Source organism: Pangasianodon hypophthalmus, chromosome 11 (assembly GCF_027358585.1).
Source record: "Pangasianodon hypophthalmus isolate fPanHyp1 chromosome 11, fPanHyp1.pri, whole genome shotgun sequence".
Lineage (NCBI taxonomy): Eukaryota > Metazoa > Chordata > Actinopteri > Siluriformes > Pangasiidae > Pangasianodon > Pangasianodon hypophthalmus.
In genome coordinates, this window is record NC_069720.1 from 16,988,261 (window position 1) to 17,003,892 (window position 15,632).

At 38.7% G+C, this 15,632-nt stretch overlaps 1 protein-coding gene across 1 annotated transcript in view; it reads left to right on the plus strand.

Annotated features, from left to right (window-relative positions):
- LOC113527868 (guanine nucleotide-binding protein subunit alpha-11) overlaps window positions 1-15,632 on the plus strand; it is a 35,684-nt gene that overhangs the window by 15,472 nt on the left and 4,580 nt on the right. Inside the window, exons 2-6 of the mRNA XM_026916010.3 lie at window positions 4,800-4,984; window positions 6,388-6,542; window positions 7,060-7,188; window positions 12,171-12,300; window positions 12,669-12,822. Of these exons, the coding sequence (XP_026771811.1) occupies window positions 4,800-4,984; window positions 6,388-6,542; window positions 7,060-7,188; window positions 12,171-12,300; window positions 12,669-12,822 (753 nt within the window). The remainder of the gene's footprint in view (window positions 1-4,799; window positions 4,985-6,387; window positions 6,543-7,059; window positions 7,189-12,170; window positions 12,301-12,668; window positions 12,823-15,632) is intronic.

Consider the following 15,632-nt stretch of genomic DNA (forward strand, 5'->3'; position numbering starts at 1 on the left):
TTAGATATGATATATATTTTTTTGCTTGAATATATTCTTTTGGAACAAACAATGCTCCATCAAGTAACAAAAATATTCAGTGCTGATTAAGTGTACTGCTTTTTTCTAAACGTACTTCTATTTGTGGTCAGTTCCTGTTATTTGCCGTGCACAGGGGGTGTGCTGTACCGCTGTTGGCCTACTCTTTGAAATCGTTTAGTGTGCACTAAATGCTTTAAAGTGTTACCATGACGACCATGGCTGCCCAGGGACCGTGTGTGGCGGTGAGCGTAGCCCAGTTTCTCTCTCACATTGTGTACCCACCACTGAGGAAATATGAAAGTATGCTGAAGTGAGATTAGAATTACTCCATGCAATGCTATTTTTTAGCAATGGTACGACTCCATGCAGTATCTGAGATGCTGTGAGTTTTTTTTTTTTTTTTAAATTTTTTTTTTTTTATTATGCATCTTTCAAGATGTTTTCTGCTGGTCACGACTCCCATAGAGAAATGGATCATAGGGAAGCTTCTGGCTGTGGCCCAACCTACACAGCATGACCTGTTAGGGATGAACATCAGCAGCATTTGAAAATTTGTCCTTAAGTACTGAGATCGAGGGACTGTTCACTTTCTGTCAGAACACCTCGCAAAAAAAGTCACTTTTTGCAAGCTCGGGTCAAGTCTTTAGACTGTAGTGAATGTAGATTTATTGCACAAGTAAACACTGTATTATTTCTAGGGAAAGCACCGCAGTGCACATTATACAGGTTGCAGCCTTATTCCTGTTTAATGTCAGAAACTGTACACACTGTTTGTAACAGTAACCCTTATTTGCTTATGCTTATATTGAAAGCATAAAAACAAACTTTATTTGCTATCTGGCTAGACAGATAAAACACTTGCTATCCAAACTCACATTTATGGGTGTGTTTAAATGTGTCTTATAAAATTTTATTTTGATGCTGCATTTATTGCATAGTCATATCCATCATATTAAAAGTTTATTATTTGAAAAAGGGGTGTTTCTAGGAAAACATAAATCATCCAGGCTTTGTAAGGTTAATTTATTTATTTTAACATCTGAAACCATAATTTTCCAGTATACGAAGTCACCATCGAAATTGCCTAGATAAACCCAGATTGAGTCTTCATTACGTTTTAAATGAACATATTTTGAACAAGCAGGCCTATTCCATGTTTTCCTGGACCTCCACCTGAACCAGGACAACTTTCCTTTGAGTTCAAATTAACTATAAAAACAATATACTCTGCCTAATGAGATGTATGCTTTAGGCATTGGTTCCTTTGAAATACAATTTTCTCTATTAAACTATGATAGATTTTTCCTGTTGTTTAAAATGCATGAAGTCTTACTGCATTACAATAGTAATAACAAACAAAAACTGACAGACACCACAACATATAAAAGTCTGCAACAGCCTCAGACTTTTTTTTGTGTAGTGGAGGGCCTTCTATTCATTGTCTCTCTTATTAATAATCTTAACTGCTAATAATTTTTATCACCAAACACCTGCATGGCTAGAGATACAATAGTTCCAATTTGCAGTGTGTGTAGCCAGAAAGACGCAGTGAATAATCTATCTGTAACAGTAAGTAAAATGAGAATAATGCATCATTCACCCTATCCATCGTTAGAGTATAAACAAAACCACTTCATGTGTAACAGGTTCTGGATATAATTTTTTTTAATTTTTCAGGATAAAATTGTACATTTTGATGCCTTTTCAAAACTTCTGTAACCAAGGATATGTGATTATCAGATTTGCCTTTAGGGGACTTCAGCATTATTGAAATTATATAGAAAATATATATGTATATTTCCCATTACACTGTGACATACATTCACGGGCTACTTTAAAAGGAACCTGTACAGGGTCAAGAGCTTAACTTATTGTTCACCACAAACACCAGAGTGGGTAAAGAATGATCTCAGTGACTTTGACCGTGGCAGATGGAGATAGATAGTCCTTATTGCAGAAACAAAAATTCAGGGGGTGGAGCTGGACCTGATCCATCTCCGCTGGTAAGCCTAACCCACACAACACTGTACAACATGAAACCGCACACATAACACATAAAACATAACAGAGTTGTCTCCACCCATGGAATTTTGTCTCGGCTCCGCCCAGACAGGAGGTGCTCTTGGGATTTTCACACAACGATCTCTAGAGTTAACGTGAAAAATAAAAAGGAGGATCTTGTGTGGAACTCGTGTGGGTGGAAATGCCCTATTGATGAGAGAAGTGAGAGGAGAATGGCCAGACTGGTTTGAGCTGACAGGAAGTTTACAGTAACTCCTACCACACTTTACACCTGTGGTGCGCAGAAAAGCATCTCAGAATGCACATGTCGAACCTTGATGGAGCTGGGCTGCAGCTGCAGAAGGCCGCATTGGGTTTCAATTCTCTCATCCAGGAAATTAAGGTAGTTCGAGCTAAGTAGTGGGTGATAAGAGCTGGATGTTGACTGTGATGACTGTTCATAGATTCTTGGATTTGTCTCATTCCCATTCACCACATGGCTGTATATATCAGTCTAAGGTTATGCAACCTAGCTGTTTAATGGGTTTCCCTGATCAGCTTCCTGCCAGCTGTGTGTGTGTGTGTGTGTGTGTGTGTGTGTGTGTGTGTCTGTGTGTGTGTGTGTGTGTGAGAGAGAGAGAGAGAGAGAGGATGAGGTCAGCGTGGAGTACAGCTTGACAACCTGTTTTTTCTCCTCTTATTTTAGTCGTCTCATTTATCACAACAGTAGTTCCACTTGCTTCCTCTGAAATGTGGAACATGCTGTTTTAAAGGACCTCTGACATTGCAGATCACCTTAATATGCTTTGCTTTGTCATGTCACTTTGTGGCTTTCGAAACCACTTCTTGTCATTCAACATTGTCAGGTTAGAGTTATTTATTTATTTATCGAGTTTAGTTACTTTATTTCCAGTAAATTATTTTATGACAAATAGACTGGTAGGACTGGAATTCTCTCATATACTATTTTCTAATTAATAATTGATTTTATTTTTGTTGTACACTGAAGACATTTGAGGTCAAAAGATGAATACGAGATGATAGATTAGAAGTTCATCTTTCATTTCCTGATATTTACATCTAGATGTGTTAAACAACTTAGGACATGGCACTTTTTGTTTGAACCCATTTGTTCAAGTGATCAAAAAATATTGGAACAGACTGACAGGTGTTTCTGTTGCCCAGGTGTGCTTTCTTAGAGTGATCGTTTAAACAATTAATAGCTCTGAAAGTCTGCTCTTGGTTTGAACCCTGGGTTTCACCTATGGAGACATTTGTTGACATTCAAAGGCATTTGTTGTTAAAAAGGTTAAACCAACATGAGGACCAGAGAGCTGGCTATGGGAGAAAAGCAGGCCATTTTGAAGCCGAAAAAGAGAAAATTAGTACCATACCACAAGCATTGGGAATAGCCAATAAAAAAATTTGGAATGTCCTGAAAAAGAAACAAACCACTGGTGTACCAGACATTGAACAGGTCGGCCAAGGAAAACAGCAGTTGGTGACAAACATTGTGAGAGCTGTGAAGAAAAACCCAAAAATAAGTCAGTGGCATCACCAGCAACCTCCACAGGGCAGGGATGAAAGTATTACAATCCACCATTTGAAAAAGACTTTGAGAGCAGAAATATAGAGGGCATACCACAAGATGCAAAGCACTCATCAGCATTATGAATCGGAAGGTCTGACATGAATTCACAAAGAAATACAGAGATGATCCAGAAAAGTTCTGAAACCAAGACTAACCTCTACCAAAGTGAAGGAAATTTCAGAGTTTGGAGAAAGAAAGGATCTACTCATGATCGAAAATATACAGGCTCACTGGTCAAGCACGGTGGAGGTAGTGTCACAGCTTAGGCTTGCATGGCTGCATCTGGAATGGCCTCACTAATCTTCATGATGATGCAACTCATGATGGTAGCAACAGAACAAATTCAGAAGTTTACAGAAACATTCTGTCTGCCAATTTACAGAGAAATTTAAGACTTTAAGACTTTTACTTTAATACTTTTGCTCTTCAAGAAATTGGGTGGTCTGGCACAAAAGGTGCCATTTTCTAAGTTGTTTTAACATCTAGATGTGAATATCCATCTTTTGATCTCAACCCAAATGTATTCAGTGTATAGCAAAAACAGAAGAATTAGCCTTGCTATTCCAGTACCTTCGGTGAGGTCTGTATATGTCAGATGAAATGTGTATGTCTGTGTGTATATGTCTTTACACTGGATAGAAAATTAGTAATCAGAAAATTTTACTCGAGAGAATTCCTGTCTTACCAGTCTTTGTTTCATCAAAATTATTTACTGGAAATAATAATAAACAGCTATAAAGGTATGAATTCACTTATGTGGCCTTTTTCTGTTTTGAAGACCCTTTTTGACCCACAAAGTGCCCAAACCAGTCTTGTGGCTATGCAGTAACAGGTCTGGCTGATAATTTTTCAAAACACAAGCTAAAGCTGATAGTCTGATGGTGATTCTGCTTTTGTAGTTTTTTGGCTTCATAACTCATGATGAAAAATATTCTTATGCTCATGTTGCCTATTTGCTACAATAACAGTAGAGACAGTAATTGTAGAAAATTCTTTCCTGGAATACCGCTCACTACTAATGCCTAGTCTCAATGAGCGCTGTAATTACATATGGCCCATTAGACATTTTCTCAAGAACATTAAATTTTCTTCTGTTCTCGTCATAGTAATAGTAGTATTTAGATATATTGTTTTGTTTATGGTATATTTAATACCTTTTTGGTTTTTTGTGTGTGTTTCCCTCCAGGCACAGGTGAAAGTGGCAAGAGCACCTTCATCAAACAGATGCGCATCATTCATGGCTCGGGCTACACTGAAGAGGACAAGCGTAGCTACACCAAGCTCGTCTACCAGAACATATTCACCTCCATGCAGGCCATGATCCGTGCCATGGACCACCTCAAGATCCTGTACAAGTACGAGCAGAACAAGGTGCGGAATTGTACATACTGATTGTCCCACAGAGTAAAGCAGATCACCTGTTAGAAAAGATGTAAATGTTATTAGTGTAAGTTGAAGTAAAGCCACTCGAGGGCCTCCATTACAGTGAGTTCACAGGGCGTTGTACTTATCTGTGATTAAAAACACTGTATAGCACATCCTCAAGTGGCTTATGTCTTTTATTAAATGGTGGGGAAAAAACATTTTATCATTACATTTTCCAGTGTTAAATACATAGTTTCATTTATGGTTATTAATATTTTCAATAAACAACTCTTCCACTATGTAATGTAGTCTGTTAATAGTGAACTATATAATGGGCAAAGGTTAGGGCATGGACAGAACAATGGCTAAATTGTAATGGGGAAATTAGTTTTAAGCGTGGCACATTTAATATAGAATTAAATCATTGTGATAAGGTCAGAGGTGTGTGTATATTGAGGATTTTTCAGTAGGGAGACTTTTTTGTTAATGGTTAAAATATATATCTTTATAGCCTCTCGTTTGTGAATATTTGAATCAAAATAGCTTGGTCATGGGCCAACAAAAGAAAATTGTTCACCCTGTCGTTGGGGGAATATGAATCCTGATGACACCACATTACCAGGAATACAAGTGAGTGAAACTGGCTGTGCTCTCTGGGTGGGAGGGATGGCATCTGTGTGTTCATTTGCCCTCTTACATCGCATGAGCGGCAATTCATAAAACGTCATATGTGTCTGAGGAAGCGTGTACTCGCTTTGACCCCCCCAGGGTGATCGCTGCTGTGTTATAGGAGAGAGCAGCCTAGTTAGTGGAAATTGGCAAATGACCAAACTAGGAGAAAATGGGGGGGAAAAAAAGACTGGTCACAATTATAATCAAATGAAATAAAATGCCGCCACAGTACCCAGTAGCCCAATAGTTAAACCATACGAATGGTGAGCTCATGATTTAACACACCACACTCAACAAAACTAGTATCTAAATCGAGGTATGCAGTCTGTGTTGTATAATTGTGGAAGCCAACAATCATGATCACAATTAAGATGTGATTTAATTGTATAGCCATAAACCCTAGGCTTTAGAAACAAATGACCATTTAATTGGTCCTCTGATATGGCCATAAAAGAGCATGAATTTGATTAAGTGTGAATGTACAATCGTGTATCAATGACTTTCCAGTGTAGAGTTACTGTAATGTGATCTTCCTGTTAAAGGAATCCCAGTGTTCATAATAATTACAAATATTCTCTGGGGAGGAAATTGTTATTCCATACCCTAACCCAGGGTTATCACCCAGAATGAGAAACAGACAATCTTTTGAGACTGTTTTCTCCTCTAGAACATTGTTCATTTCCCAGATGAAGATGTATACAGTAGTCACCAATATTTCACCAGCTGTCTATCTACAGGCCAATGCTCTTCTGGTGAGGGAGGTGGATGTGGAGAAGGTGTGCTCTTTCGACCAACCCTACATCAATGCAATAAAGATGCTGTGGGCCGACCCGGGGATCCAGGAGGCCTACGATCGCAGGAGAGAGTATCAGCTGTCTGACTCCACCAAATAGTGAGTGTTTCCATGTTCACCAGAGACCATTCTGTTTCAGTGTTGTCATGATGTCTCGTATTTGATTTTAACATTCCATTTTTTTCTGTTATTTATTATGCCAAATGAAATGCATCATTGACAGTTTGTCTTTTCCTCATTATGCGTATAATTTTTCCTTAGATACGTGTATATATTTGTTTAACTTCTCAATTGGTTCCATCTCTCTTAGTCTGAGCACTGTTGCAGTCTCCGCTACTACCACTGACTCAGGCTTTAATGCCCCGGAATCAAACGTTTCATTATTTTTTAATAACTAGATTTTGTAAATGTCAGTGGGATGCTATCAGGACTCTGGTTAATTGAGCTGTGGTGGAGAGCAGATGAAGGCTGGAAGATATCTGCTCCCATCCCAGATTTGCAGAATCCTAACCTCTATCTTGTTGCAAAGAAGGCCTGGTCCACTTACTCTGATTAAGGATTTTATTATCTGCTCTCATGCCTCAATTTTTCTTTTTTCTTTTTTAAAAATATCTAGCTATCTAAGTGATCTGGATCGTATCGCAGACCCAGCCTATCTGCCAACCCAACAAGATGTCCTTAGGGTCCGTGTTCCAACTACAGGGATCATTGAATACCCTTTTGACTTGCAAAGCATCATTTTCAGGTATGAGTCACAAGAAGTATTCTTTTTCTATTTTTTTTGGTAATTTTTCTGTTATAATGAGTGTGGTGTTAATCCTTGGGTCTTACTGTAGGTACTCTTAAGTCTACTGTATGAGAATTAAATGCTTTTGAGTCCCTCTGTCTATCATGTTCTGTAGAAAAGTTCCCTTTAGTGATTAATTATCTTTCCTCCATGTCTACCGTGCACGTAATTTGTTATTAATTAATTTATTATTAATTATTACATGAAAGGAGGGTCTTCCAAAGTCTGGCCCCAGGGCCAAATGTGGCCTGCAGACTGATGTCAACTGGCCAGTGGCTTCTCTATTACAGGATATGATAGGTGGCCAACACGTTGCAGTTTTTACTTTCGTGTGACAGTGGCAGCAGCCACAGTTAGCTAAAATGTAAGAGTGTTTTTATTTCTGACTTTCCCTGCAAATTAATTTACAGAATATTTAATCATGGCTACAGACGAAAACATTGAGAAGGGGCGAATTCAAAAGCTGTGTAAACTAGGGTTGTTGCAATAGCAGAAACATATCTTACGATATTATACCAGCTGAAGTATCACAGTATCAAGTAGCATCATGATACTGTGCAATATTGTGTTACTTCATCATTCAGAATGAACCAAATTTGCAGAAATACACAGATATAAATGGAAAACAGACACACCTATTTTTTCTCTGAATACTTTTATTAACGAGAATGAATAACTGGCTATTGGAAAAACTCAAGAGCAAAGATACAATCGGCAAGCAACTAATTCAGTGTGCCACGTATTTCATCTGTTGTTCCCTGGAGCAATATAATCATGGAAATTGTCCTCAGAGTACTAAGAACGAACACAACATTAAGAATAAATAACTGAATTTGGAAGTGAATGTCAAAAACATCATAAAATTGGAAATTCAGTGAAGAATTAAGTTGAAAATTTCACTAAAATATTCGTTTAAAAATAATTCAAATATTCAGCTGAAAGAATTATTTCAAAAGTTCTATTCTTTCTCAGGAACTTATTGCTAGTGCCTTTCCAGATTAGGCGCTCTCTTGGTAAATTTCAGCCTGAACAATGACATGCCGCATCTCATTTTTAGAGGTAAAAATACAAACTGTGACTTCGAACAGGAAATCTTTAAAGATTAAGGTAAAGAATTTAGGTTAAATGAAGTGTCACAATGCTGTGTGTAAATAATAAAATTAGCCATGTTTGCTAGTAAGCGAGCTAACGTTACGCTAACCACTGTGTGTAAATAATAAATGATGTTGAAAAGTGATGTTTGAGCTGCTAATTATTAACATTTTTTCAGTCCCTCTCTCCTGGTAAAATGCAGCGTGAACAACGACGTGCAATGTCTCATTTTTAGAGGTAAAAATACATACTGTAATTTTGAACAGGAAATCTGTAAAGATTAAGGTAAAGAATTTAGGTTAAATGGAGTGTCATTTGGTGGGTAATAAGATGGTGTTTCCCCCTTTGGCTTGAAATCTCTGTAGGTTTGGGTTTTCCATCGTCGATAGCTTCAGGCAAAAACCCAAAATAATTCCAAATTTTGCTACATGAATTGGTCTTTTTCTCATGCAAAATATCATATTTAAATCCATTTTATCCATTTGGAGACACCGTTGAAGCAACGTGTGTCTGAAGCGTACTAGGAAAACACCACATTAATAAATACACAATACCATATAAGGTGCGGATTCTACACAGCATTTCACGTCACTAGAAAGTGACGAGATAGTAAGGTTTCACGTTTGTAAACATAAGTGTTCAAATGAATGTTTTAGCAAAAAAAAATTAAAATTGCCGCACATACAACATTACTTACGGTACTACCGTATTGACCAGTATACCACGTTGAAATTAAGTGTTAATAATTTAAATGGTCATTTTTATTGTTAACTTGACCAATTATTTTTGGTCCCTGAAATTGGGGGAACCACATATAAAAAGTGTGTGTGTGTGTGTGTGTGTGTATATATATATATATATATATATATATATATATATATATATATATATATTTAATTACACACACATACACGCATTCATGCAATTATTTAATCAATGCAAAAAAAATCATGCAGATACAGGTCAAGAGCTTCACGTACTTTACATCATACATCAGTATGGAGAAAAAAGTCTGATCTCTGTGTCTTTGGTTGCTGCATGGTTGGTTGTGCCAGTTCGGCTGGTTTGAATATTTCAGAAACTGCTGATTTTTTAGGATTTTCACACACAACAGTCTCTAGAGTTTATACAGAATGGTGTGAAAAACAAACAAACAAAAAGATCCTGTGAGCATGATCTCCAGGATGAAACACCATCTTGAGAGACATCAGGAGAGAATGACCCGGATGGTTTGAGCTGACCGGAAGTCTACTCAAATAGGCACTCTTTGAGAATTAAAGCATCTCAGAATGCACAACACATCAAACCTTCGTACAGCTTTAGTTAAAATAAGTGGTACAAACAAGAATATTATTTTACGATGTTGGCATGATCCTAACCAGAACCCAGAACTGTTGGAGTGTCGAGTATGATTCACTCGCAGTTATGCCGTGGAATGCAGCAGAGCAGGATTTGCCACTACTACGTTAGCATTGCTAAGTTGCTAGGATCACTGTAGCATTACAGCATCTGACAAAGTAAACGCATTAGCTCAGTCATGTAGAGGTTTTCTGTTAAGGACTGCAGCTTTGTGATGGGCACAGCGGCCCTCTGCACACTCTTATCCTCCAGCTATGAGAGGCGGGAGAGAGAGAGAGAGAGAGAGAGGATGCCGCTGAACAGGAGTCATTACGAAAGCAAGCAGATCGACAGGAAGCCAGTGTGTTGAGTCCGCCTACGCGGACCAGTGCTAGAAATAGCTCCGTTCCCAAAGAGGTTGGACTCGAGAGGTTCCTTCTCATCTCGGTATGCTCGCAGAATGAAAGTTATTCACTGCAGCAATCCTTAAGATACATGGTAGAAAACATTTTTTCCCCCAATCTGGGCAATTACTGGATATTTAACTCTAAAGGTCTTTAGGAGGCTAAATTTATATAGGAGCTTTGCTGTATTGTACTGGAGGTGATCTGAAAAGAGTACAAACCCTGTAGTGGTTACACCATACTATGCCAAAATGCCTCAGAGGTGTAATTTCTTCAGAAGCAGATGAAATTGTCTGTCTCCCAAAGCTTCGTCTATTTGGGAGCACTTATCTTTGTTAAGTAGGTCAGACGGTCATCCTAGCTGCTGGAAGGGAGGTTGGTTGATGTGAGGGAGCTTTTATTTTAGGCTAATGCTCCTAGAGGAGCCATTTATCAGTCTGTATGCCTGGCCACCAGGGACACAGGTAGAAATACTGAGGGGTTTTCACAACAAATCTGTTATTGGGTCTGTTTTAATTTGCTGGATTTTTATTAAATGCAATGAGAAGTTGGATGCTGTTTGGATTGTTCAGATTGTTTGATTAAAATTCTGATGATAAAATCTGAAATGTTGGAATGCTTTGTGAGCAGGAATTCTACTTGGGAGCTAAATGTTATAGCTAGGACACTGTATGTACATTGGATCACAGCCATAGGTTTGTAGGCTTCCCTGGCTCCCACATGACTGTATCTCCCCTATGTCCTTTATTTTCTCTCCCATCACACTTGTTCATTCATCACCCCAAGGTTTGTCCGTGCTCTTGCTTGGCTCTTTCTTGGCTCATTCGATGCACCCAAATTGGCACATTTTTCAAAGTCCTTCCTTCCAGCATGTCACGTGCAGTCCACTGCCAGATTAACAGAATGTCACATCCAGGCCTGCATGAACTAATACACAAAATCAATAAAAATCAGTAATAAAAATAGATGGCAAAGAATTTCAATATCGATTAGTTTTTTGTTATGAAGCACACCATGCTACAAGTAGTGAAGTTATTTGAATCAATTAGCTTGTAAGTAGTTCAACTAATTTTAATTTTACTTTCACTTTTACTTTTTTAATTTTACTTTAATTTTCTTAACTTACTTAATATATATTTTTAATGTAAGTTGTGTGCCAAGTCATCAAAGCAGCCATCCTGCTTTCGGTTCATACTGAAGCTGCCGGGATTCGATTACAAAGAGAGTCAATTCCAGGCTTTGAAAAACTAAAAGACAACCTCAAAGCTTTGGAGTCGATTCCACACACTGAAAATTATTTGTCACGTGCAAACATGGCAAGTCAAATGAATATAGTATCAGAGTGTTTGCAAGAACCAGTGGATATTTGAAATTTATTTTGAATTTAAGATCAAGTGTTCAAATGCAGGTCTGACCCACTGACTGAGACTATTTGTCCACTAATCACGTCGAAATATTTGCAAAAAAGTGTGCAGAACCAGTAAATCTGTACACTATACCATGACCTCACATTACTTTGGGTGTCTGATTTGAAAAAGTGGTCAACAGAAGCACTTGATAATATTTTCATGACATGATGGATAATGTCATAAATGTCTTTAAAAATGTCAAAGTCTAGTTAAGGGGTCTGTAGTAATATTATTTGATCAGAATGTTTTTGGTATTTAGAACATTTTTTGGTATTCAGAAAATAATCCTTCTCATCAATTAGTTGTGGGAAAAACGATAGCATAATCGATTATCAAAATAATTATTCTTTGTAGCCGTAGTCACATCCTTTTCAACACTTACTTTTACACTCCTTTTATTCTAATAGCATGTTTAACTCATATATTTATATGTAAGTGACAGAAAGCATGTGACACACAAACACACGCACATATTTTTAGTCAATATGATATACAAGATGGACCTGGGACCATTCAACAGGCAACAAATGTAAATTTAGTTGTAGATTTTCTGGATAATATTGGTGCCTGGAAAACACTTCTTACCTAATTTTACCTCCCTCCTGATCAGACCTCAGATGCAGGTTGAGGGTGTCATTCTCTGCATTAATGTCCTGCTCTCTTTCTCTTCTGCTGGTCTGTTTTCTCTCTATCTCAGGATGGTGGATGTCGGGGGCCAGCGTTCAGAGCGCAGGAAGTGGATCCACTGCTTTGAGAATGTGACGTCCATCATGTTCCTTGTTGCCCTGAGCGAGTACGACCAGGTCCTGGTGGAGTCAGACAATGAGGTACGCCCAAAAAAGGTCACATTGTCATGTGAATTAGCTTAACTCTTCTGTGTAAAACACATATTCTAAGAAGCAAGTGGTACCTTAAAATCTCTCAAAGAAATAATCCACATCCAAAGCAAGGTTGTTAAGTGTTAAATTTCAGGGTCACGTGGTCTGTTAAAGGTCTACAAACATTAATAGTGTTTATACAACAGTGCTGGTGAATTCTTGATTCTGATCGTTATCATTGTCCCAGTTTCCCACATCCGTGAACCAGTCTTATGTGCTGTTAAAATAAATTGCTAATCCAGTCTTAGGTCTCTGAACCAAAGCTGTTGTCTCTCCTTTAATTTTTTTTTTCCTTTTTTTTTCAAACTCTAATCCAGAACCGAATGGAGGAGAGCAAAGCCCTTTTCCGGACGATAATCACCTACCCCTGGTTCCAAAACTCCTCCGTCATTTTGTTCCTCAATAAAAAGGACCTGCTGGAGGAAAAGATCATGTACTCTCACCTGGTTGACTACTTCCCAGAGTTTGATGGTAAATATCTTTGCTTTAAAAAAATACTTCCTTCCTGTCCAGCTTTTTAGCTTTAAGTGGGAAACGGAGACACCAAGTGGTAAAGACGTGGATTGCAACTCTAAGTTAATAGAACACCTACAGCAGTGGTTACAGGTGTGTGTGTGTGTGTGTGTGTGAATTTATTTAGAAAATTGTAGATCAAATATTCTGGACTAGAGGACCAACATTTACCCATTTATGCCTGATTTTTTTCATTCATCTGTGTAAATACATTTGTATGCACAATACTCAATGATAGTCAATATCAGAACCTTTAAGATGATTAATTGTTTTAAAAAGATTTTTTTAAAATTATAATTAACAGGGATGCATCAATACCAGATTTTGAGGACAGAGTGCGAGTACTAACACTTTCGCTGTAGTGCTCACCAATACAGATACCAGTATATTTAGTTACACAGCAGTACAGAGAGACAGATGGTTTGAAGTCAGCTTGTTTATTTGATTGTTAATACAACAATTTCACTGTCAACATCAATTGTAGGACAATTTCTGAAAAGTGCAGCTGAGCACTAAAGACTCCATTTTAACTCATTTTTAGCTGTAGCAATGTTGACTAAAAGCTAAAACAATCTCAGAAAAAAAAAAAAACTCAATAACAGCTATAACAACAACCAAAAACTGTAATCAAAGCCAAGAGTGTGGCAGCAGCAATACTGCAACTGCAGGGAAGAGTGTTCACTGGAATTCAGCTAACAAGGACATTCCACAGAGTAATTATTTGAAGATAGTGGTTTCTAGAGTGAAACCTAGATGTCTGTGCTCTATTTATATTTATATATTATATATTTTTCTCTTTAAAAAAATAAAGTGGCAGGTTCTTTTTGGTGAAGAGCCGCATTTCTGCATGTTTGGCTGTAAGCCTGTTTCTTGTTTTATTAAGAATGTGTGACACAGAGCTGAACAATCTTTCGACACAAACTTTCCACACTACTGCATGGAGCCGAAAGATATTTTTGTGACGTTTGGGTTAGAATTGGAAATTATATTTTGTTAACTGTCCAGTTCTGAAACGTCTGAACGTGGCAGTGTGGTCTCTACAACTGTATGGCATCTGCTGGAACATTGCTCAGCGATACAGATGCATGCTCAGCTGCAATTTCATCAAACATGCTCTCCAGACTGCTGCTGGGCTTGTCCTAGCAAGGCCTTTTAGTGGGCAGTTAATCTGGCTGCCTCTCCAGCAAACATTTTCTGTAGCTCCAGCATCACCATTTTTTTTGGCCTCTTTGGCACTGTTGGAGTTTGGATGAATCTATCCTTACATCTACAACAGGAAGCACATTTGCTGAAGATAGTCGTGCATCTTTGGTAACACAGTCTCCGTGACATGATAACAACTGGGAATGTTGTACTTGGGCTCTAAAACATTAAGGAGAAGTCCAAATCCCACATTATCAATGACTGACTGGTTTGTTGTCAAGAACATTATATTGGGTGAGTGCCTCGGTTATTTTCACTGCCCTGGGGTTATCTGCTAACATTTTTCCTCGCCTTGCTAATGTTTGTTGCATTGTTTGTTCCATGCTCTAGCTAGCCGTAAATTCGTCATAAATTTGTACGTACACTACGTTGAAAGGTATCGGTTTTTGGTATCGAAGCATTTTTATGGGTACCAGTTCATGAGCACAGTATCGGATTGATATTGATACCAGTATCTGTATCGACGCGTCGCTAATAATTAATAACATTAATTAACTGTTTGCAAAAACAACTTTATAATCTAGTATGCATATTATGTGCAATACACCAGTCAGCCATAACATTATGACCATCCGCCTAATATTGTGTTGGTCCCCCTTTTTGCTGCCAAAACAGCCTCGTCGAGGCATGGACTCCACTAGATCCCGGAAGGTGTGCTGTGGTATCTGGCACAAAGACGTTAACAGCAGATCCTTTAAGTCCTGTAAGTTGCGAAGTGGGGCCTCCATGGATCGGACTTGATGGCCAGCACACCCCACAGATTGGATTGGATTGAGATCTGGGGAATTTGGAGGCCAAGTCAACACCTTGAACTCTTTGTCATGTTCCTCGAACCATTCCTGTGTGGCAGGGCGCATTATCCTGCTGAAAGAGGCCACTGCCATTAGGGAATACCGTTGCCATGAAGGGGTGTACCTGGTCTGCAACAATGTTTAGGTAGGTGGTATGTGTCAAGATACCATCCACATGAATGCCAGGACCCAAAGTTTCCCAGCAGAACATTACCCAGAGCATCACACTGCCTCCGCCAGCTTGCGTTCTTCCCATAGTGCATGCTGATGCCATCTCTTCCCCAGGTAAACGATGCACACGCACCTGGCCTTTCCACATGATGTAAAAGAAAATGTGATTTGTCGGACCAGGTCACCTTCTTCCATTGCTCCATGGTCCAGTTCTGGTCTGGTCCAGTTGTGGCTACACAGCCCCATACACAGCAAGCTGCGATGCACCGTGTGTTCTGACACCTTTCTATCATAGCCAGCTTTAACTTTTCAGCAATTTGTGCTACAATAGCTCTTCTGTGGGATCAGACCAGACGGACTAGCCTTCACTCCCCATGCGCATCAGCCTTGGGCGCCCATGACCCTGTCGCTAGTTCACCGCTTGTCCTTCCTTGGACCACTTTTGGTAGGTACTAACCACTGCATACTGGGAACACTCCACAAGGCCTGCTGTTTTAAAGATGCTCTGACCCAGTTGTCTAGTCGTCACAATTTGGTCGTTGTCAAAGTCTCTCTAATCCTTACGCTTGTCCATTTTTCCTGTTTCCAACACATCAACTTCGA